This window comes from Notothenia rossii, assembly GCF_949606895.1.
Source record: "Notothenia rossii genome assembly, chromosome: 2".
In the NCBI taxonomy this organism is placed as follows: Eukaryota; Metazoa; Chordata; class Actinopteri; order Perciformes; family Nototheniidae; genus Notothenia; species Notothenia rossii.
Genome location: NC_136904.1, coordinates 77,708,681 through 77,734,295, shown reverse-complemented (window position 1 = coordinate 77,734,295; position 25,615 = coordinate 77,708,681). Strand labels below are relative to the sequence as shown.

At 41.1% G+C, this 25,615-nt stretch overlaps 1 protein-coding gene across 5 annotated transcripts in view; it reads right to left on the bottom strand.

Annotated features, from left to right (window-relative positions):
- Window positions 1-25,615, bottom strand: part of LOC307029449 (hyccin 2) — a 47,018-nt gene that overhangs the window by 16,648 nt on the left and 4,755 nt on the right. For 2 of the 5 annotated variants that reach the window (XM_079665466.1, XM_079665470.1), the window contains exons 2-5: window positions 11,195-11,279; window positions 7,453-7,531; window positions 5,259-5,360; window positions 1,817-1,996 (exon numbers count right to left, since the gene is read on the bottom strand). In XM_079665466.1, the coding sequence (XP_079521592.1) occupies window positions 1,817-1,996; window positions 5,259-5,360; window positions 7,453-7,503 (333 nt within the window). In that variant the 5' untranslated portion in view covers window positions 7,504-7,531; window positions 11,195-11,279. Of the gene's footprint in view, window positions 1-1,816; window positions 1,997-5,258; window positions 5,361-7,452; window positions 7,532-11,194; window positions 11,280-18,215; window positions 18,306-18,491; window positions 18,787-19,953; window positions 20,109-25,615 lie in introns of all 5 variants that reach the window. The other 3 variants (XM_079665468.1, XM_079665467.1, XM_079665469.1) reach the window with 3 other exon arrangements.

Here is a 25,615-nt window from a genome sequence, read left to right as displayed (position 1 = left end):
TGTGAAGTGGTGTGACGCATACATGACAAACCTCTAGGTGACACAAAGCTGTGCCGCCATAAGAAACCGACGTCTCTTAAGACCGACGCTACTAAAGCAGAAATCTCTTTCACATTCCTCAATGGGAGACGTGAGGAAGAGATGCGAGGAAAGCGCAGAGACACATTAGCATATTAAAAAAGGAACCCATTGAAGTTTAAGTGTGTAAAAATCCTGGGTATTATTTGTATAATCCATGTATTATGTGGTTGAGTTTATGTTGTATCATTAAATATGGATGAATGTGCTTTTACTGCAACATTTTCTGTCAAAGTGGTCAGGTTCTTTTTCCCTGGCTTAGTAAATGAATGCAAATAAAAAGCCACAAAAGCAAGTTGACTCTTCAAAGCATCCATAACTTGGGTTACCAAACAAGTATTTTTCAATTGTATTCCCCAACGTTAGGCCTTGTCCTGCCCTTCACTGGCCAGAAGTATATCTCTGAATATCTAATGGAGCTGCTGAGAGCAGAGCTGTTTGTCAGAGCAGAGTCACCAATGAACATAGGAGAAACGTCTATGTACAGGACAGCGGAGTGTGTGAGTGTGGAGTTGTATGGAGGAATAAATTATGCATGGATATACCTTCAATGGTGTTGGCTGACATGGAGCTCTTCCTATTGATATCTCTAGCTCTTAGCCCATTTCCCTAAGGGTGTTTCCTGGTGATGCAATCTATCCTGGGTCTGTCCATTAACCGGAGATTTCCCTGTAGATTGTCTTTAATGGCAACAGGCGTACTGCCTCGCTAATGTTTTACCTGTATTATTAAGTCCAAAGAGATAACCAAATATCAACACAGAGCCTTTCACAGCTATCTTCAAAGTTATAGAAACAAATGTGATTGGATACGGTTGAAAGAAAAGATCAGCCTTTCATCTAAAAATATCACATCTACCTGTGTTCATCCATATTCACCAGTGGAAAAATAATGGCATATTATTTCATCAAAGTCAGATACTGAGGCTCACTAATGACTAAATAAGTGGAATTAGGAATAAAAATAAGGGTTTCTTTGTAGATCGACAATATAACAGCAACACTATCCTGGTGAGACAGCATCATGTATTCCAAGAGTTCATTTCAACAGCGGGAACTATGACACTGTGGGTATCCCTGCTGATGGAGATGATGGTGATAACAATGAAGTGTTACTCTGTCAGGGTCGTTTACAGGGCATCATCCCTCAAGCTGCAGGGACTCAGAGTGCCTCTAAGGCAGTCTTGACCTTGACCACAACTGCCCAATTCTTCTCGCTTTGAGGGCCAAAACTGAAACTTAATGGCTAGCCGAAAGCAATAAATAATCCAAATGTGTTGTGTGCCACTACCTCTCCTTACCTCACTTGTGCCAAACGGACTTCCTGAACAAAGTATTACTCTGGATGTCCTTGCTCAGACTATTAGACAAGTCATCATTTTGCGATACTTTAAATATAGAGCTTTTTTAACCTAACAACAAACAAAACAACACCAATTTAAGTTATAACTGTTTAAAATGACACATTCACAATTACATTTCTTTCAACCAAGAACATCTGCCAGGGCAAATCGAACCTTAGGGACTTAACTTTGGCAGTCCCGACCAGCTGTAATGAAGTCTAAAAGCCACTTCTACTAGCTTTTCTGACTCTCTTAGTAATTGTTAATAGACTAAAGAAAAGAGTGTTGATGCATAATAGCCCACATAAAATCCTCGGTAAGCTAGCATTGTGCTAAGTGAACACACTACTAGAAGGTTTTGCCAGTGCTTCCCTGCACACTTCTACAGACACCCACCAGGTTATAAATGCCCAGGAGGAGGGCCTCGATGCAGCCGTTGCTCTGGCGGTCCCGGCTCGCCGTGATGCGCAGATAAACCCACACCAGCTCGGGGAGGAACTGCAGGGTGAAGCGGCGCAGGCGGTCCTCAGAGCTCCGGTACAGCTCGAACAGCTGGTGGCACACCGGCTCCATCAGCTGGAATGTAGGAGGGGACATAAGGAATGCAAATCAGTACGAAGTCTCAGACTCTCGTGGAATTAAGGTACATTTACATATTACTATGCCAGAGATATAAAATAAGATAAAATGAAAAACAAGATGGAAGAGGAGGCTGAAAGTACATTTGTATTAAATCGACTAATGCCTTTTCCCCCTAGATTAACAAAAATAATCACCTGGGCTATAAAATGTGAGAAAATGGTGAAAAATGTCAGTCTCAAATGTCTTTACATGTCTTGTTGTGTCAGTCCAGTCATATATTCAGTTTAACATGATACAAAACTGAGAAATGAAATAAAACATTTTTGAGAGGCTAGATACATTATTTTCAGCCGGGGGGGGTGAGCCAGATCATTTGGCTCGGCTCTCTTTCAGCTCCCAAACAGCTCTTCATGTTACCACAGTTTACCACGGAGCCTCAGTTTCGCCGCTGCGAGGCCCTGGTGCTCGCAGTTCACGCGTGCTCCACTAAAAAACCCCCCGCTCATCGCGTCCAAATCGTGCATGTTCCGTGTTGTCCTGTGGCAGGCACCTTCGATATCGGGGAAACGATCTTCAATACTCCGAAAATAATCCCACCAGACTCCTTTGCCCCTCCAACAGAGGGATGTCCTTGTCCTTTTTCCTTTTTGTCATTTCAAGCGATAAAAACTCTCGATCTTCTCTCGAGTTATTAATATTTGTGGACACCCTCGGCTCGAGTTCAGGGCGTCCCGAGCTGAATAAGGGCGTCAAATGACGGCAAAGACGGCCCCCTGGCGGAAACGCAAGCTCCAAATATAACAAATAAATGGCTTATAATAAAACATGAATGAATGTCATCCTGACTAAAGCACTGAAGGCACGGTGGGATGGACTGATGGAGGGAAAGTTTTGCAGCGGGTCAAAAGTGGAGGCGTGTAGGAGCAGAGGGGATAAATCACTACAATGGAAGTCTGGTCAGATGTTCTCTCGGGGGAGCCAGCTGAGCCAATGTGTTTATACTGCTCAGGGGTCAGTGAAGAGAGTGCCCACACAGCACTACTGTCAGTGTGTGTGTGTGTGTGTGTGTCAACTTATTAATGAACTTGAAAAAGGCATATGGCCCTCCATGTCATCAGCCAAAAACACCAAACATGCAAAAGTCAAGCACACTTTGTACACACACACACACACACACACACACACACACACACACACACACACACACACACACACACACACACACACACACACACACACACACACACACACACACACACACACACACACACACACACACACACACACACACACACACACACACACACACACACACACACACACACACACACACACACACACACACACACACACACACACACACACACACACACACACACACACACACACACACACATCACTTGTCCTACCGTTAATGGGATTGTGCAGCCAGATCGACAACACTAATGGAATTTAGATCCCTGGTTGCTTGACACCCAAATTCGACCATGAAGAAGCGGGAAAAAACTGGGGGTGGGGGTGGGGGGGGGGGGGGTTGTAAGGCACCAACTTTATAATTAGAATGAAATGAAAGTCCCGTCTCATTGAGTGCCTTGGGCCATTGCTCAAAAAGTACCTCATTAGGTCCTTTAAAGAGAAAATACAGGTTTAGCCATGCTGGTTTTGAAGACATTTAAAAACAGTGAGGTGCTTGTGTGTTGCAGCACAGCTAAAATAAATAAATGTAACCTAGTGTGTGTTTATAAAGTTTCTGTTTCTGCATCTATGACTATGCACATAACTTCTAGTGTGGGCAGCAGATGTTTCAGTCTCTCCCTGTGTAAAGTGTAGCTGGCAGACACAGTTTTGTGTGCGTTCTATTCTCACTGCCAACTAAGACAAATTATACTGTGTGAGTCATGGAGCAAAAAAAAAACAGCCATACTTGGAATATTTGATTTCCGTGTCTCACTGTGGACACTTCCATGTAGTACATTATCTACGCACTTGAATAGTGCATGCGTTTCAGGAAGTGTTGTCTTAAATCCAACAAGCCTGATGTGTCCACGCACCACTGCTTTTTGCCATACCGGTCAGTGCAGTGTTTCCCCTATATGTTTTCAGCAGCGGCGCTGCTAGGGGGCGCAAGCCCCCAAGCAGATAAAAAAAAAAAAAAAAATCTTTTTTTTTTTTTATTAAAATAATTATAAGTGCTGCCCCCTAGCGCTCGCGGCAACTTCGAGCCACCGATACGCGGGAAAGCTGTCATTTTCAGAGCTGAAGGAAAACTGCCTGACAAGACAGACAACAGCAAGTTGAAGCAGACATAACTTTATTTGGACACAATCACATCAAGAAGAAGGTCATAACGCCATAAATGTAAGTTATTATAATTTAAAATGTTGTTACATTTAGATTAAGTAAATTAATACTTTGATAAAAGCCTACAGTTAAGAATGAATTACATCTAGCTAACTTAGCTAGTTTGTAAGGGATAATGTGCAGCGACGCGGTCATTATGGGGAAAAGAACACCCGACAGGCTGATCAGGATCCCGACGCGAAGCGGAGGGATCTAGATCTGCATGAAGGGTGGCAGAACCCAAGATATTCAAGTCACTGGGGCAGTGGAACGAAGTGGAGACATTTGGCACATTCATTACTAGGTGCCATGCTCTTTTGACACCTGATATTAAACTAAAAAATTGCCTGATGAAAGTGATGTAAATGAACAACAAAAATAAAATAAGTTACATATGTGTTATTGGCTATGGTAGTTTATTGGTATGTTCAATTATTTGATTATTAAAATGTAAAACGATCTTTTTCATATGGGTGTTTAGAGTTAGATCTAGTCTCTAGTCATTGTGTGCTCAAAGTGCACCAGATTGAAGCATTTTATATTAAAATGTAAAAACAAATCTTCCCGGGGGGGCATACCCCCGGACCCCCCTAGAGGATGTGATGTCCAACCACCAATTATGTTCATACAATACTGAATACATTTGAAGCCTTTAATGATGTATGTGTCTTTCTTGTGCTGGCAGACAAATAGAAACATAATGGCGGGAAGCACTTCGCACGCGCACACACTTAAAATGTCCACGCGCGCCGCGCTCACATTTTGCTGGGCCCGCGTGCCTTAGCACCGCTGCTATGACTCCATCCTAGGGGAAACACTGCAGTGTGAATGCATTTATGCACTCAAAATAACAAGTGTTAGTATGGAAGAACACAAATTGTGACACAGTTTACAGTAGGAGTGGGGGTTCTCTCACCTCATTGTTGGGGTCCTGGATGACTCTGTAGAGGGCCGACACCAGGGACTTCTTCAGATGAAGGCTGCCGGCGTAGCTGGGGATGCGGTTTTCTGGTAGGGACTGAAGTGAGGAGAGACAAAGGTTTGATGAGCAACTGCACGCACATTTCTTTATTTTTAAGTTGTATAGGATTCAAGGCATTGTTATAATACAATTACAAAGTATCAAGCATGTTTTGGGTTCCATGTTCCAATGTTCACCTATTTCTCAACCAGCAGCTGCCCAAATAAATGATCTTTTTAATTATTTTTGAAACCACAGGTTAACTAATTTCTTGTCACTCTCCATCCACATCTAAAATGGCACAAATTCATACCCTTGCATTTTCACCTCATTCAAAATGAAAGATGTCCACAATAACATTAAGGTTGATTTTGTTCTTTTCAAATGTTCCAGTAAACCAGCATGCACTGAAACAGTGACCCTGAAACCGAAGCAGCTACATTGAATTCACTCATAATTCAATTGTATTATTTACACTGTGTGCTTTTTCTATTGTGACATGTCAATAAATCTTGAGGAAAAAGGCCTTTTTTCTCAAGTAGTTTTAAAAAGCACTGTGGAGAAAACACTGACTGGGCAAACCAGTGTGCGAGGTTGAGTGAAATCGGATAAAACAAATGACGAAATAACTCTTTGAAGGAACCGAACAACCCAGAGTGATGATATCTGACAGGCTCAGAACATCCTGCGGAGAAATACTTGAAATGGTCAAGACTGTGTGCTTGTGTGCAGATGACAGCAGGCAGAGATATCCTCTCCGGCCTAAGTATGGTCATTTTGAGGGCAGAACACAGTGTGCCCGGCCTGCACCAACTCACGCAATGAGTCATACCAATCCATTCCTTCACTCACTATCGTCATACTCCCTCGTTTCTCTCTCACTATTTGGTGCTCTCGCTGCATTACACATACATTCCTTCTTTTCTGGCTTGCCTTTCCATAGCACTCCCTAAATCTCATACAGATCATTTGGAATGGTCCACGCACAGATGCCTTTTTTAGAATGTTGTCATGCTTATGGAACAGACTGACTTAAAGAAGAAACATTTCCAATATTGTTAAGAGTTATTCTTTAGATTTGTTGTGTTTTGAAAGTATCCTGAATAGTAAGTTGTAACCGTTTCATTTTTGGCAAGGTAACAGATTGCAACAGATTGCAGATTAAAATATATTTTTAGACCCAACTGACCCAACTATACTGGGTGTATAGCTGAAGCTAACACGGTGTTCCCAGAGAGCATTACACAAGATTGTTATCTTAAATTACACCAGGAAGTCAGCTTAATTAATTAAGATAAGAATTAGGAACTAACGAGCTACTGTGCCACTGTACTGAGCTATTTATAGTTTTGTTTTTCTTGGAAAGAATGATATTTGTTATATAAATGAATACATCCTTATACAATACTTTTGAGAGAAAATCTCAGAATGACTCACAAATTAACCGCTGTAGGAGCAATCGTCTTTTAAGATTTCACTGTAACTATTTTAACCTTAAACTCCATCTTGCATGTTTCAGACTAAGCAGACTAAGCAAAATTTAACTTGAGTGCAGCTGAACTTAAATCTACATTACAATGAGCTTTACACAATATTGGCAGACATGACCTTGTTTCACATTCAGACATCAAAAAAGCAGACCACTAACAGAAGGAAGACTGTGTTACCATGTATACATTTTAGATATGGGTAAGTGAAGTTGACTATTTTGTGATTTTCAACAGCTCTAAGCCTGAGAGAATGTTACATGGAACTAGTGTTTAAAGACTTAAGCTTAAACAGTTTGTGTAGGTTCAAAGGAAACTAAAGGATAAGTGCGATCTGAATAGTTGTAAACACAAGTTTAGGTGAAGGCATGTTGTGTTGGATGTTTTGTGTTACATAAATCCTTCAGGAACAGTTTACAAGTTGAGCTTGATTCAGTTCGCAATGATCGAAGTATCCTGACTCCTCACTGTCCTTATTGCCCACAATTCTTGCTTGCATCACTACAATTACAAAAGACTGAAATCCTGAAGAGGTGACATGGGCGAAGTAGCACGCTCAACACTCATCGCAGTAGTTATTACACCTACAGCATGTGATTTCTCAGTAGTAAAAAAAGATGACCTCTAGAACAACATTTTAACAAGAGAGGAGAGCCTTTTACCTTGAATTCTGAGAGCCATTCTTCGACAACACCGCGCTCTGGACCCAGCATCTTCCTCAGAGACCCCCCCCCCGGCTGCCTGGTGGACAAAGAGGAAAGAAAAGGAGAACAGATATTTGCGACATGGGTGGGGGCAAAGTGGAAGCAACGCAAACAGTTCGAGGAAGAGAACAAGGAGAAAAATTACGACTTCCTCAGATCATATTTGCTTGCAATAACATATGGTCATGGGGTATACACCCTTGTTTTTCACATGTTCGTGCATATTTTCCATTTTCAAAATATGTACTTTATATTACAGCAAACCATTTGCCAAAGATAATGTTTGAAACATTTGTTTTAGTTTCTTTAATCTGCTTGAACCTTAAACATTGCAATTATGCCCTTTAACCAGTAGGTTAGCAGCGCTCCCAGGATAAAACATTTACATTTTAAAATATATAAAAATCAGTCTTGCAATGTTTACAAAAGTGAAACAAAGATTGTGTATCTGCCCCATTATTCAGATTCCCTGCTTAACATTTTTAACAAGTTTTATTAAAATCTCTCAAATACTTTGTTGGTAATTCTTCAGACACAGGACAAAATTACAAAATAAGAAGAGAACAAGCCTAAATAAAAGCATAACCTCCTTGGCAGAGTGTGTACTTTTGAAAATAGATGGATAATCTGTTTAATAGCTTGCAAGTTGATATAAATAAAGAGCGTTTCAGTGATTGGTCTTCTAAAGTTAGTTGCTGTAAATGGGATACAACATGACGAATGCCTCTGGGTGGAAGCCATGATGCTGACCACACTGTTACATCAGGAGCCATCTAGGTGCCCTCTCCTGTCACTGTTGATCAGAGCTGCTTTGAACATGAGCCAATCCAGACGGGCAGTCAAACATGCTTTCCCTGCACCACGAAAACCAGGTGCATAAGATAGAGACTTTTTTGGTCCTCAGCCTGAGTGAATTGTTATGAAATCATGTGCAACTGAAAGTTAACCTTAAGGGCAGCTTAACTCTGATCTAACTAGCACAGGTGTTGGAAAACAAAGCCTTAAACACTCAATAAAAGCCTACTTAAATTAAAACAGAAAGTTAGGGATCTCATCATCTGAATCTCCTTAGGTGTTCAGACAGCACTTTGAGAACTGCCAACAATAAAAAGCCATATTTTCTTCCGACTTCATGCTATGGAAAATATATTCACTTTGATTATTACATTTTAGAGTTAGGGTATAGCTTAAAATAAATGCCAAAATAATTTCACACTATTTGACAACCTTTACTTTAGATTGTGACACAGCTACCATAGTTTAGCTGGTGTAGCCTTTAAGAAGCGCAACAACAGTCTGCTATCTGCAATAACATTGTGGTGACCTGTGTCATGGTCACACAGGAGCCTTTCTCAAACACAAGCTTACGGTTCCCATAAACATGCATCCCATTCCTAACCTATACTCTTGTGATTGAGGAAATGATTGAAGACCTGTTACAGTTGATGCAACAGAGCTGCAGCCTTTGCTCCTAGAAGCGACTGTGTGGCTCATACTGTTGGTGTGGTTTTGAGTTGATGGGATTAAGGATTAGGACTAACTCAATATATCCTCATTTCAAAGAGGGAAGATCCCATTTACCGACAGCAACAGCCTCTGCTGGCTGATTTTAAAGTTTTTTTTACACTTTAGACGATTCCATTTATGTTAGTGTTTTTGAAATGAGGATATTAACTAAAAGCAAATATCTCCGCAATGTTATTTTAAATAGAGATCATAATCTAAGATGTGACAACAGATGTCCTCCTCCCCCAGCCCTGTATTTCCTCCTTTGACACCAAATGTGCTCCCACAGCATGTGACAAGTGACAGCAGAGGGTTGTAAATAAACTTAATGCAGCTGAATCTGGGTCATTGTCCTTGGTTCACTTCCTGACACATACATAACTGAATAAAATCAGACCCCAGAATTCTTTTTACATTTATGAAAATGTTCGGATTCAAGGGGAGAAAATGTGGTGCACAAATGTAGGAATATTCATACACATACTTTTTCAGAAATTAGATGTATACAATATTACACAATGTTCCTTTTTGTACAGTAACTCATAAACCGTGTAAACTGTGTGCACAGTACTAAGGCTCCCTCCCACAGTACACCGTAATGTTGACACATCCTTGTTTAATTGTATTTGGTACGCCCAAATCATCACAGGCCAGGACATTTGCACAAGCTCTAGGCTTCTCTGAATCTACATTACGTTTCTGACAGTTTTTATACTGCAACACAAGATATGCAAATGTCTTTTTCTGGCAAAAAAAAGTCTGATGATGAAAGTCAAAGCATGAAAAGTACAAGTGTTCACTTACTGAAAAGATTAGAGCTCCAGACACAATTTAGTTAAATGTATGTCACATGTAATTGCATGTTGTTAAAGGGGTTTGTTGAATACAAGATTCTGAATTTCAGATTGCTGCTAAGGATGCAGTTCTTACATTAGACTACCAAAATCATTTCTAAATCAATATTTTGAAGGATTACAATTACTTTCTAGCAAAAGTCAAATCAATGATTTCTTAGGTAAGACGCCATGAAATAAGCAGCATTATGTGAAGCGTAATTTTCCCAAAATGGTCTCTCACTCAACCTGTTGGCATTCATTTCGCAAAAATAATCCGCTCGCTAGACATGATGCCTTATATATCACACTACCTGACAAAACAGCAATTTAAATCTCAATTGATTTATTTCAATAGTGTTTTGCAGAGACTAAACTATTTTAAAAAGTATCCCTGAGTTACTTCATTCAGAAGAAAATTATACATGGTCTACCCACGGTACCGTGAAACAGTTTTAAGGCACTTCAGCTTCAAACCAGTATTTAAAGTTACAATTAAAGCAAATCCAACATAAAACGATGCACTGCTCCCTGAGTGGTGCGGATAAGCCTGAACATGTTACAAAACAGGCTTCGAGGAGCCAACTATCCGATTCGCTGTGAGGCTGGAGGAGACAGATCACGTTTGCCGCTCAGAGCAGATGACGATCTGAACGAGTCAAATACTTTTGTGCGAGCACTCGCTTTAAATCTGAGTGTGAGAATTGAAAGGCTCTATTTAGTAAGCTGGTTCAGCTCTTCATGAAAGGCTGACTCAGTCTTTTCCTCCGGCTTGTCAAACTGTCAAAATCACACTGAAGTGAAATTCTCCGTCGTCAGGGCAGGCTTAACAGTTACCATGGGAACTGCATTAAAATGACTTTCAGGCAATGGCAAATATTCACCAAAAATAAATGTCCCTTACGTAATATATAGAGTGGTTCTCATGTATATAAAACTGCAAGTGTCATGACAAAGATGAGTTCATTCAATTCAAATCGGAGAATATAAAACATTAAACGTGAAAGAAAACATGTTTTATTTTACTATTTTATTTTATTTTTGTACTGACTGATTGGGACATTGAATACTTAATTCAGTATTTCACATGTTAGAAAGTTTAATTTCTTCCCCAAAAAAACATGTTTGTTGTTATCCTTCATATTGCCGTAGCAACATTAGGCTAAAATTGTTAAAGATAATGCTAATAGTTTTCTGACATTGTTGCTTTTTTTAGATTAATTGCATAAAGAAAACACATAACAGTACAATGTAAAAAAAGAGGTAAGAACAAGAGATTAACTGTAATAAAAACATCAGTATATGCAGGATTAAGAGATTAATAACACCCATCCATGAGATCAACAACAACAGTCGCTCACCTCAGTGTCCCAGAACTCAGATCTCCACTGGGAGAAGCGAATGGTTCCCCACAGCGTCACACATCTGTCAATCACCGACGCTCATCTGCAACACAAGGAATAAATCCTCCGTTAATGAACAAACTACCACAGGTTAGGTAAAAAATCACGTCAAACTATAATTAGAATTAACTCATAGAGCTTTGTTACACAACATTTTGACAGTTTTTGGATTCAAACATTTGAAATATTCCTTCCCTTATCTTATAGTAACATTTGATATCTTCAGGATCATAACTGTTGGTTTGACAAAACAAGACAGTCTTGATGACATCACCTCGAGCGTCAGGAAATAGCGAGGAGCATTTCTGACATTTTTCTAAATCAAATGGCATATTCATAAAAAAATGTATATACTTGTTTTTTGCATCCTTTTGTTCTGTAGTGTATCTTAAAGTGGATTAAAACATGATAGAAGACTTTAGGAAAATTATTTTGGCATTACTCTACAAACGTACATGACAATGAATCAGGCAACACAACAGCAGCAAAAACACAGAGACTTTGGAAAACAAGAGGGAGTTGCTCCAACTTCACAAGCCTCCTCTACAATCTGCACACTTTAACATTAAAGAGCATCAGCAAGGAAGCCGAACTATGCATTCAGGGCAAAGAACATATATTCAGTTGTTCAACAAATGCTTTTCGAAGGTTATTTAGAGGCACAAGGAGTGAATTCCCAAGTGTCCTATTGTTGCATAGCAACAGTCAGCTGTCCAAGTTGTTTTCAACAGCTAAAAATGCATATTGATGATGCACACCCATAGAATTGACTGTACAACCCCAAAAGAAGAGTCTGCAGAGAGCTGGCTAGGGTCTCCCTCCCGGTGCCACATCACTGAGCTCTCCATCTGATGCTGAGCCCTTCCAGCTCAGCCTTGTGTTAATCTGAAGGACTCTCAGATTAGCAATTAATCACAAGGACTAAAGGAAATGACCATGCAGCAGTCCCATCCATCTGGAGTGATGTGTATGAAGAAGGTATTTATTTTCCTTTGCCAGATAAGGCGTACTCATTCTGTATGACTCATCACAGCAAAGGGTAACAGTGGCGCCAGGTCGAGTGAATACAGCAAAGGGGGTACGAGGGATGACTAATACAACACAAACAAAACATATATCTCATATTTGATGACAACATATTCTAGTTAAATTATTGGTGAGAATATATTTTGAGTTCTTTAGGACAATAAACTACCAAAATGACCAAATAAATGTAATCAACCTCATTTGAGCTGTACATCTGACTTAAAGGCTTGCAGCTTTGTACATACTGTTTATGTTGACACCATCTCAACCCTTATAGACCATCTCTAGGTTTATTAGGCCATTGTGGCCGATGTTGCAAATCAATAAGAGGAGCTGTTTCATGGCGATAGTTAATCTTCATGTCATAAGAGCATCATATAATGTACTTTGATTTATCAGGCATTTCACTTGCTAAATTTGTCCGAAACAGACAATACAATTGGTTATTGTATTCAATCACAATCCTCCATTTATTTTCCAGAAAATGAATTGACAGTATCACAAAATATGGATATTTAATATAAAAAATAGCTTATAACTGGATAGATGATCAAATGGATAACGACAACACTAACTCAAACAGTTGTAAGGTTATAGAAGTCCGACAGCATTTCTTAGACGCCTCAAAAGGAATTTGATGAATTGTATAAAATGATTGCATTGTAAGAAAGAACATGCGTTCCTGCCTTAGAGCTTTTCTCACCATACAGATGCAACCCAAGCGCCTCAGTATGAATACAACTGCTGTAAGAAGAACAGGACACAGTAACCTAGCTAAGACAGAGTAAAAGGAATAATTAAAATGCTGTCCTCTCCTTTGGTTAAAACAACCCATAATGATCTGGAACTGAACTCTGGGACTACACGGTTTCATTCATTTCTATATTTCACCCGGTCTTTTGCGTTTCCAGCAACAACAGTTCTCCCCAGCCAACCGTCAGTGTTTGCTAAATATGTCATACAAGTAATGAGGCTTGGCGAATGTTCCTTCTAGGAGTTGTTCTTCCTCTGCAGGACCTGCTTATTGTCCTGTGGTGGGGCTCACAATGGAAGAGTGCAAACCCATCCTGTTTACAACACTTCAAACCCCAAATCACAATGACATTGCTAAACACCCTGCTTAACAGCGCACAAGGTTGAAACAAAGCCAATAAGTTACTTTGTATTTAGTTTCCACACAGAGCATTTTACACGATATGTTCCAATGTGAATTTGCAGTTAGATGGATATACCAGTGTGTGTGTGTCGACCCATGTAGTAGATTGATATTTCACTGAATAAGGGACATGATCGTGGCATTAGGGGAAAGGCTTGGGGATTACCAAAGCCATTGGGAATTCACGTTCCGAGCACCAAGAAATATAGACATCAAATTGAATTTCACATCGAATGTGTACTAAAACCCAAACATGACAACCTCAGAGGCGCTAAGGATTGGTAGGCAGCACTGTTAGGGCTGAACGATTAATCGATTTTAAATCGAAATCGCGAATTTAAATGATGCAATTATCTTTATTTTTTTTGTTCTTCTTGTGTGTAAGTCAACCACACCAATCAGAAGTGCTGTGCTCCACATGTAGCAATCATTGTTAACCAATCAAAAGTGGCCCATGATAGAAGGTGATAGACAGATTGACCCAATCTAAGTATTTTTGAAATACTTTTCCAAATGGCTTCAAATGGAGCTTTCCTAGATGGTTTGGTGAAACAAACCATCTGAGTCAGGTTAGTAATGCTCCACCACATGTTTTACATCTAGTACAGGGTGAATCTTAAACTGAAGCTTGACTTTAAAAACCCAACGGAAGTTTAATGTAAATGTAGTTCTTTCACTCATAGCTCGGGCTGCGGGGGTGCTAGAGAACGGAGCATGTTGATGCGACCTTCCGAGCCGGAGATATGGCCGCATTTTACAATAAACTTCCGTTGGGTCGCTTAAAAACAAATATCGCAAATCGAATCGCAATATCTGTCAGAAAAATCACAATTAGATTATTTCCCCAAATTGTGCAGCCCTAAGCACCGTCATTAAAATTCATAACAGATTTCTGTTCATGGAAATCAATCCAATAGCTGAATCAATAAAGATTTTTCCGAATGGACCATAGTAGACCGACCATCAGGCTGTCCAACAAACATTGCCATTCTTAACAGCCAAGACGCTAGCGTATCTAAAATCAAAAATGTGACACCCACTACAGATGCAACGACTGCAATTATCCTCAGATTTTACTGGCACAGAATCAGCTATGTCTTAGACTGTTTGAATTGTTGGTCATGGTCCACCAAGCTGAAAATTGGCCGATTACTGTCACTGGCCAATCTATGCATTGCATCAGTTATGTAATGCTATACAGTGCTACATGTTGTTCTAACTGCCCTTATAGGGAAAGGGCAAAAAAAATGCTCACTTTTATATACTGGAGTCTGGACCCTCAGCTGTCTCATGACTCAAAAGGGACTCGAGTCGTTAGCTAAACTGGTAAATGAAAAATCCCTTTATTCAATCATTCAAGCCAAAGCTGGTTTGAGCAGGACTGTTGTGTGTTTCCCGTGACTTTACCCAGTCCTCTTCTGTGCCAGAGCCAGGACACAGGACTAACAACAGCTACAGCATTAAGTGGCAGGATCAAGCACAACTGTTAAGCATGTTGATAAAAGATCCCATTAGCAACAATGCACAACATAAACCATGCAGCCTTAGCCCACAAGCCCTCCCTTAATAAGTGACTGGAGCCTTATTTCAAGTACTGAATGGAGGTCTCCCTCAAACACCTAACAATGCTCATCATTCACTACAGGCGGATGAATCATACGAGTAACCGGGACTAAGTGACTCATTAAACCAATGTAAACATGCACAAGGTTTCAGCCCTGCAAAGTACAGAAAACCACTCCTAAAAAATGCCGCCCTGAGGACAGAGGGAAGAGACAGCCATGGATGATTAACACACTAATGTAGATTCTAACTGAAGTAAATAAAATAATTACCACTGAGTTTGTATTCGTTTTTCGGGACACGATTTTCTATTTTCCCTGTCATCGCTCATTTTAATGGTGTTGAAAAGAACCTCTTTAAAAACGACTAAATGATCTGACAAAATTAACATTTATTCAACAAGAGGAAACGTTTATTTTCCCACAAAGTCAACAACTTTAACCACATGCGTCAGTTTCAAACATGAGTCTGCAAGTGAATGTGAATTCATCAGAGAGGGGCACATTTGGGTACATTTGCAAGAAAAAATGAATGTGTTGTGTCATCATCAATATTAATATAATAGCAAATGCTGCAGTAGCATTAGTCAGCGGGTGTGATGATAACTGGGTGCGATATTTTTTAGCATGACGTGTAAAGAAATGTCCTAAACGTGCCAAATACAGTGTCTGTGTGCTGCAGATATCAAACCAAGAGGTGTGATCACGACTAGCTTTTCTCTGCAGCCGCACAGCTGAATAAGCTTTGCGTTTTCATGTGTTGTTTGTTTAGTTATCAAATCAACCACTTGTGATAAAAACTGATATCCACTCACAATTATTTATAAGTTAACTAGTCAAACAGAATTGAACTAATGTGCCATACGGTTAGCGAGAGATTTTGGCTGAAGGGAAACAAGGGAACAATATGATTTCAGTCACTGTGTTACTTCAGAAAAGCATGAAGGGCCGGTGCTCATTCTCTTTATTTGCTTTTTATGCTGTTTGGACAGTACCAGGTGCAGAAACAACACATGGTAAACAAAGGAATAAGAAAATCAGTCTGGCCTGTAGACGAGTTTGGTTGTCAAACATCTAAATCAATTTCTTTATGGCCAAACAACAGAATAGGTTAAAACACTGGTTGCAGTAGAAAGATATTTTTGTATAGGTTTCCAAACAAAGAAGTCTCCTAGAGGGCTGCTTTCCTTTCTTTACTGTAACACAACGAGTGATCATATGTTTCTCGGATGTGGATTCAAACCACAAGATGAAGAAAAACTAAACCAACCTAAATCAAACGACAGCAATGTAATCCAAAGTGTGTGGAAGACACACTTTGGATGGATCACATGGAACATGTGATGATGATAATGAAAATGTTGCATCTTTTGACCTTCCTTAAAAACCAAACAGGGAGACTCCAAATATTTTGTATCATGGGTTTGTAAGTGTCTGTCTCAACTTCTCCTCTCTGCCCAAAATGAGCAGTGCCTGGTTTCAACCGACCAACTCTGGGGATTCTTCAAGGACAGTTGAGCTCAGTCAGCCATGAATTATTGAGCTTAAGCAAACTCTGTGCCCGTTCTGTTCGGACACTGTCCTTAGTCCGTCAACTGTGTTTGCTGTGACCATGACAAACTAAATATCCAACAATGATGGTATGACAATGTATCTATCTTTGTAGGTCAACGGTCTGTGTTTATCCACTAAAGTGGGATCACAGGGTCAAACAAAGACCAGGATGTAGTCAGTGTCTTGCTCAAAGACACCTAAGCAGCAAAGACGCATGCCATTACAGGGCTTGTATTTCTTGCTAAAATATATCAACGTGCGGTTTTAATACAGCCTTCACACTTATTTTGAGATTTAAATACATCATAGTTTCCTAAATTAGGGCCATTTAGCTGCTCCAATCAGACATTAGATTAGAGAAATAGTAAAACCAAGGTGAGTCTACAGTAGGGCTGCACGATTTGGGGAAATAATCGAATTGCAATTTTTCTGACAAATATTCTTCTTCTTTCGTGTAACGTCAGAGGTCCAACTCGGTGTTCTGTAGCCATGCCCGCATCTATGGTCCTACGTCGAAGACGCTGGCTTCCGAGGGTGGTCTATATAAAGGGCAGGTGGTTATTATATGTTCAATTCCACCTCTGAGGACCTCTCCAGAGATGCATGGTTGGCGGCTGCTTGGAGGCAGGAGTGGGAGCTAGCCGGGCCCTCCCGCATCCATCGCTACATCTGGGACCCAGGAGATGGCGCCATAGGAGGAGACGACCTACCACGCCGGCAATGGACCACACTAAACAGTCTACGAACTGGGGTCGGTCGCTTCAAAACATCAATGAAGAAGTGGGGCCTGGCAGACAGTGCTGCATGCGAGTGCGGTGACCCTGAACAGACTGCCGAACATGACAAATATTACGATTGCGATTTGCGATATTTGTTTTTAATCGCCCCAACGGAGGTTTATTATAAAATGCGGCCATATCTCTGGCTAGGAAGGTCGTATCAACGTGCTCCCGTCTCTAGCACCCCGAGCTACGAGTGAAAGAACTCAACTTAAATGAAACTTCCGCTGTGTTGCTTTAAAGTCAAGCTTCAGTTTAAGATTCCCCCTGTAGTAGATGTAAAACATGTGATGGAGCATTACTAACCTGACTCAGATGGTTTGTTTCACCAAACCATCGAGGAAAGCTCCATTGGAAGCCAATTGGAAAAGTATTTCAAAAATACTTGGCCGGTGATTGGATCAATCTGTCTATCAACTTCTATCATGGGCCACTTCTGATTGGTTAACAATGACTGGTACATGTGGAGCACAGCACTTCTGATTGGTGTGGATGACTGACATACAAGGAGAAAAAAAAAAAATAGGCGTTGCGATTTGATAATTGCATAATCTCAAATTGATTTCGATTTAAAATCGATTAATCGTTCAGCCCTAGTCTACAGAAACTTAAAAGTAAGGTTAACAAGAATCTGGGGCACGTTCATGACCACTGGGAGTTTTCTTTCAGTCTGCTGATTTCCACCCAAATGCAAAACTAAGTACAAAAACACAGATATGCATGTGTTATTTTTGTTCCTCTGACCAAGAATTACACATTTGGTTTGACACGGTCACAAGGGAATTTACTCATCCTCTGTGGTGCGTGTGTTGCAGGTGGCCATTACTCATGAAACACACAAGCCTACGACACACACTTTATCCAGGCACTTTCCCCTAGGTAGAGGGATTAACAGCTAATACCTGCCCACAGTGAACCGGTCGGCTGTTATCTCCATTCCGTGCCTCTCTCTTTCGTAACAAGGACGAGCCACTCACAGAGGAGCTGGCTGCCTGCAGAGGAATATAATTGGGTTTATTAATAGCAAATACAGCACTGGAAAATGACTGCTATTGCCTATTTTTCTATACAGAGCAATGACCGTAGAACATTTTAAAGATAGTGAGGCTGACAAAGGTACACACCACGGTCAGATGCCATCAAACAGAAATGTTTTTTGGTGAGTAAAGGTCACAAACCTGCAGGTGACAGTGAATTCAGTCTATGTGATCCTGTGCAAATCAATAGTTCTGCCCCTAGGAAACGTGGACATTCATGGAAAATGCACACTACAGGTAATCATACAGACAGAAAGAAAGGGATGGGTGCTAAGAATAGAGGAGAGTGAAAGATTTGCAACGTTTCCCCCCCCCCATCCAATCTTCATCTCTCATAGGCCAGGCGAGGGGAACTGAGGCGTACGCACATCCGGGGCTAAAATTAGCTCTGCTGCAGCTGCAGGGCCAGACGTGTTGGGATGGGCCTGTGTTGAAACTGAGCGTGCACACACACACACACACACACACACACACACACACACACACACACACACACACACACACACACACACACACACACACACACACACACACACACACACACACACACACACACACACACACACACACACACACACACACACACACACACACACACACACACACACACACACACACACACACACACACACACACACACACACACACACACACACACACACACAGGGTTACACTGATTATACAGGGTGAGCCACAACACACAACAGCACAGGTGAATGCCAAAAGCATCCTGCCTCCTTCCTCTTTGCTCCTCACACCGAGGCATACAAATGCTTCCAATGCAAATGTGTCCCACGATACAGGATAAACACATGTCCTCCAGAGTGCCACACAGCAGCTTCACTCGACTTATAACAGCCACTGGCATGTTCTGTATCTCAAGCATTTAGTTTGTGATGTTATGAAGTATGGCATACAATGGCTTTTGTGTACAACGCCCCATTATCTTCAGACAAGTAACATAATAGCAAGCATTCCGGATGAAATGCAAGTGCTGTGGCTGTAGTGTCTTGGCTTTCATTACAACATAAATAACAACACCATTCTATTGTTGGTGTAGTATTGGTAGTATAAAGTTGAGAGTTGTTTTGGATTTATGATGTGCAATACAAAACATTTGCCAATAATTGTCGATAGATGTCGATAGATTTCTGGCCGTCGATGAGCGTCCTGTTGCCCTACTCAGATTGGTGTGTCCCGCACCGTTGTGTCTTTTCGGCCGTGCCAACACCTTCCGCAACAAGTTGAATCGGTGGAGCTGTCGGCAAAATAAATCACTCTGATTGGCTGTTCAGCTTAGCAAATCAGTGCATGAGAAGCGAGGTACGCAAACAAACGATTAAGAAGGCACACACAGACGGCTATTATCTTTCATTTTCATCTATCTGCCCGCACTAAACATGTTTTAGATGGACGAGAGTGAAAACGCACACGCTATTTGTTGTTTGTATATATTACGCAGTCTGTCTTCCGCTTGCCTATTTTGAATGGTGAATACACACTACCGCCGCCTGCTGGTATGGAAGATAGAAGATTCAACTTATTGTCATTACGTAGTAAAGGCACTATGTAACGTAATGTATGGAGAGTTATTACCACTCACGCATGCGCTGTTCGTATGTGCTACTTGGCCGTCGGCTGAAGTCTTTGCGGTGTGTTTCAGTGCGACTGTTGGCCAAGACGCAGGAGACGTGAGGCAACACAACAGTCGTGTTCCGTCGGGACGTGTTCTTTGGTGTCAGCTTGGTGTGTCTGGGCCTTTATGTATATAAGAAGGAGTAAACATGAGACACACTTTATCGTTATTATGATTTTCGAATTTAGCACAACACTTGCTCCTCAAAGTATTCCATAGTGATTAACAAACATTTGTCTCAATGTGTCAACTTAACATCACAAGTTTTACAACTGGGACTTATAGCAGGGCCATGGTACTGCTTTTCATTGGTTTGTTCAGGTTTACATATTAAACACAACAGCTATTAGGTAAAAGGGGGTTGCCTTTTATGAAAGCCTGGGCAAGTTCACTGACAGTTCAAACTGCAGACACATGACCACTAATTCCACAGTATTTAGCACGCCTGCTGACATGGTGCGTGGTGTGCCCCCCGCACACCACGCACCATGTCAGCAGGGCAGCCGAGTGTTTAACTTTACTCCAGAGAAACATGGGAAAATGCTTTACTGCCAAATAAGCTGCTTGGCAGTCCTTTAACAATAGGCCACCTTGAGCCTTTGTGACATGCCAAGACCACTGCATGGCCCACCGGCCTGAGATCACAGCCTGCATGACCAAAGAATCAATGAGGGGGGGGGGGGGAGAGAGAGACAGGGTGCATTACACTACCACCTCAGATGCTAGGGTGGGGGGCTGAAAAACAGCTGAACATATGGAAGCCAGAGAGCTTGGCCTTTCAATTTCTTCACAACCTAGAGACTCATAATGATTGTTAAATCTAATTGTTTCCTACACTGTGAAAAACAATAATGAGGGATACAATTTGGCACCATCAACTCCACTGCAGCAGTCGCAAAATTAATTTTACAAGCAGAACAATGACAGATTTGCCAAGTTAATAAGTATAAGCCCATGCCAGAATTTTACTGGCCAAGTATTTTGAGGACCTAGACACTTCAAAAATGTAGTTACGCAAAGCAAAATGCTCCTTTTCTGAGTATTAACTGTCAATATTTAATCAGTGGAAATCCTTCCTCCATTCATACTGATCAAACCTCAGCAGACTGGCAGCATTAGCAGCTTGGCCTCAAAAAGTGTAAGGGAATACTTTTGTTAACAGGTGCCTCATTCTCCCGTAAACATATCTCACAGCTTGATCCAGCAAAAGTCCCCACTTTCCTTCAACGTCTTTCCCATCATATCACAACAACAAATAACTGGCAATAATTCAAAGGCTCCCTGACTCAACCGGGCTTTGGCATCTGTTCAACTTCAGACAGGCGCTGAGTCGTGACCGGCAAGCTGAGCGGGAGAGCAGAAAGCCGATCGAAGGGAAGGCCGAGCCCAGCAGAAAACAGCAGCTCTGAGGCGCTCATGCCATTTAATCTTGACTAAAACAAACTGTCCATGTTGCCATAAGTAACTGATGCACAGCTTGGGTTTCCCCACTGACATCCAGTACAACCGGGGAAAAAGTTCAGGGGCCTTTTGGTTTCATGAGAAATTGTGTTTCAGGTCAACAGCATATATGTATTTTCCTTTCAGTATAAGCTGCTATTAGCATATTGTACTCTGTGCAAGGCAGTTGTAACTGTAGGTTGGGATAAGTCTAAACAAAGTGACTTTTCAAGATACTTTTTGGCTTATTCTTTGTAAGAGTCATTGCTAAAATAGAATATAATATCACTGTGCCACAGCAAGAGGCTTCCAAAGAAACAAATCCAAACAGTCTTTTTATTCATTTGGCAAAAAAGTAAGGGTGTTGTTGTTCTTGTTCATCTTAGCCGTCTACAAAGCAGCTGGGTTTGTCCTACATCAGCCAAAAATGTCAAACATTCACCGGCTATAGCTTCTCATGTAAGGATTTGCTGCTTTCTATCACTGTAAAGGAAATACTTGGGGTTCGGTCCTGCTGGTTAGAAATCGTGACTTATTATAAAGGTTACTGACAGTCTGCAACATCAGCAGTCAAAACAATTCCATCAACTCTGACAAGAATAGCTATTCTATATGTACCTGTCAAAAGGTTGACTCCAGGAGGCCAGCTGTTTTTGGCTCTCCAGAAGTGTTTTAATGATCGCATCTACCACATTTTGAAAAAAAGAGAAACTTGTGTAGACTGATTCGAGCTATCTATTTGTGTTTGTTGACAAAGTATTATCTGGTGAACAGATTCTGCCTCGTTCCATCTGTGTCTGTCGGAGAGCTAATGCCAAGTAGCCAGCTGTCTGCAGGTATTAGGCAACTGTCTTGTCAAGAAACCCAAACAGCAGGAGATGAATAAGAATGTAAATGTTGTTTTCTCTTTTGAAACTGCACTTGAAATGTTTGGCTCTATGAAACCTGATGTACTTACAGTGGGGCAAAAAAGTCAGCCACCAATTGTGCAAGTTCTCCCACTTAAAAATATGAGAGGCCTGTAATTTTCATCCTACAGTAGGTATACCTCAACTATGAGAGATAAAAAGAGAACAAAAATCCAGAAAATCACATTGTCTGATTTTTAAAGAATTTATTTGCAAATGATGGTGGAAAATAAGTATTTGGTCAATAACAAAAGTTATTTGTTGTGTTTGACAATGACAGAGGTCAAACGTTTTCTGTAAGTCTTCACAAGGTTTTTACACACTGTTGCTGGTATTTTGGCCCATTCCTCCATGCAGATCTCCTCTAGAGCAGTGATGTTTTGGGGCTGTCGCTGGGCAACACAGACTTTTAACTCCCTCCAAAGATTTTCTATGGGGTTGAGATCTGGAGACTGGCTAGGCCACTCCAGGACCTTGAAATGCTTCTTACGAAGCCACTCCTTCGTTGCCCGGGCGGTGTGTTTGGGATCATTGTCATGCTGAAAGACCCAGCCACGTTTCATCTTCAATGCCCTTGCTGATGGAAGGAGGTTGTCACTCAAAATCTCACGATACATGGCCCCATTCATTCTTTCCTTTACACGGATCAGTCGTCCTAGTCCCTTTGCAGAAAAACAGCCCCAAAGCATGATGTTTCCACCCCCATGTTTCACAGTAGGTATGGTGTTCTTTGGATGCAACTCAGCATTCTTTCTCCTCCAAACACGTCTAGTTGAGTTTTTACCAAAAAGTTCTATTTTGGTTTCATCTGACCATATGACATTCTCCCAATCCTCTTCTGGATCATCTAAATTCTCTCTAGCAAACTTCCGACGGGCCTGGACATGTACTGGCTTAAGCAGGGGGACACGTCTGGCACTGCAGGATTTGAGTTCCTGGCGGCGTAGTGTGTTACTGATGGTAGTCTTTGTTACTTTGGTCCCAGCTCTCTGCAGGTCAATGACTAGGTCCCCCCGTGTGGTTCTGGGATTTTTGCTCACCGTTCTTGTGATCATTTTGACCCCACGGGGTGAGATCTTGCGTGGAGCCCCAGATCGAGGGAGATTATCAGTGGTCTTGTATGTCTTCCATTTTCTAATAATTGCTCCCACAGTTGATTTCTTCACACCAAGCTGCTTACCTATTGCAGATGCAGTCTTCCCAGCCTGGTGCAGGTCTACAATGTTGTTTCTGGTGTCCTTTGACAGCTCTTTGGTCTTGGCCATAGTGGAGTTTGGAGTGTGACAGTTTGAGGTTGTGGACAGGTGTCTTTTATACTGATAACGAGTTCAAACAGGTGCCATTAATACAGTTAACAAGTGGAGGACAGAGGAGGCTCTTAAAGAAGAAGTTACAGGTCTGTGAGAGCCAGAAATCTTGTTTGTTTGTAGGTGACCAAATACTTATTTTCCACCATCATTTGCAAATAAATTCTTTAAAAATCAGACAATGTGATTTTCTGGATTTTTTTTTTCTCATTCTGTCTCTTATAGTTGAGGTATACCTAGGCCTCTCTTATCTTTTTAAGTGGGAGAACTTGCACAATTGGTGGCTGACTAAATACTTTTTTGCCCCACTGTATATGATTCTGTTTTCTTCAAGGTTGTATCTTCCTGGCCAAATGTACTTATTGTAAGTCGCTTTGGATAAAAGCGTCAGCTAAATGCCATGTAATGTAATGTTGATCGTCCATAGCTGGGAGAGTTTCTGTGGTTATCCATACAGAAAATCTATTTAATCATTTTCAAAATAGAAGAGTTGAACTTAATTGCTATCTTTCTCTGTGAGTTTATTATCTTACAGATTTGGTGAAAATCTTCATTTACAAAGTGAAATATTTGCTTTGTCCAATACAGAATGGTGGATTAAAGGTTGACCACTTGATTTGCTAGAACAGCATTGTATTCATACATTAAACGGAAGGTCATAAATCCACCGGTCATAATGTAAAACAGAACAATGTGAAAGCCTTTTACCACTTCAAAGGGAACCAGCCATTTCCACAAAGATAATACAGTTGATCTTAACCTATCAAAACATTCACACACATAAAGCACAACAGGCTAAAGGTGTATTTAATTTGAGGATTTAGTTCAGAGAATGAAAACAGAGTTTATCAAGTCATCAGCTTAATGTACAAACTAATACAATTGGAAGTATTTTTCACTATTTCTACTTTATAATCCAATAATTGAGAAAATAACCCTGCAGTTTAGATTGATATTTAAATATTGTTTATTGCAGGCCTCCTGATGTGCATAGTATTTTGCAGACTGTGCCCCAGGTAATCCCTTCCTTAGCTTGGTCAATATAACCTATGATACCCAAACCTTGTTGCAATCAGTTTTGAAAGCATTGATTCATTTACAAACAAGAGAGTACACACATTATGCTGCTCCTCCTCTTTTGAGCCCCAGAGGAACAGTATGAACTCATGTTTGGCTGACAGAGAGGCGTTTCTGAGCAGGGGGGAGCCGAGGGGGGGGCGACACACTGTACATCATGGAGACAGCCGACACACAGACAGACCTCATACCTGGCAGCACAGTGAGTCAGCAGCCCCACCGCTCTGTCTGCACGCCAAGATATCCAGCTGACTCAACACTGTCTGCACGCAACACAACTGGAATAACTTCACTGCTGACTGACTGAAGTGTATTAAGAACCCATGGATGCTGAATGACAACAAACAAAAGGAAAATACCACAATCACTTTAAGAAATGCCCGATGTCCAAGCTCTCAGGGGCAGAAGGTTTCAGGTTTTCTTGGCCTCTGGGGGGACATCAACAAACCTGACAGATTTTCTCTGCAGGAAGAAAAAAGGTCCTCTGATCCTCTGGCTCTGTGGGAGCATGAACAGTGGAAAATAGTCCCCATTGCTAATCCATGGCAGGCTAATTACAGCTTTGATCCCATAGGCGTGTGCATTGCCATAGGTGGGAGGGAGGCGACACATTCTGAGGCTCAATACACTTACGGTAACAACTGTTTTCATTAAGAGCTGTCCAAAAAAACGCTTACTTCTGCGGCAGACATGTGGAAACTTTAGACAATATTGTGCATTATTAGTCAACTTCACTTGAAGAGTTATTCTCAGCTTCTAGTGAATCCCCTTTCAAATCCCTAGGCAACTGTAAGACACGTAGTAAAAAGCACATGACTCCGTAACTACGGTGTACAGCTCGATGAGTGATTAAACACACTCCACAATACGAGTGAATAATTTACAGTTTTTTTACAG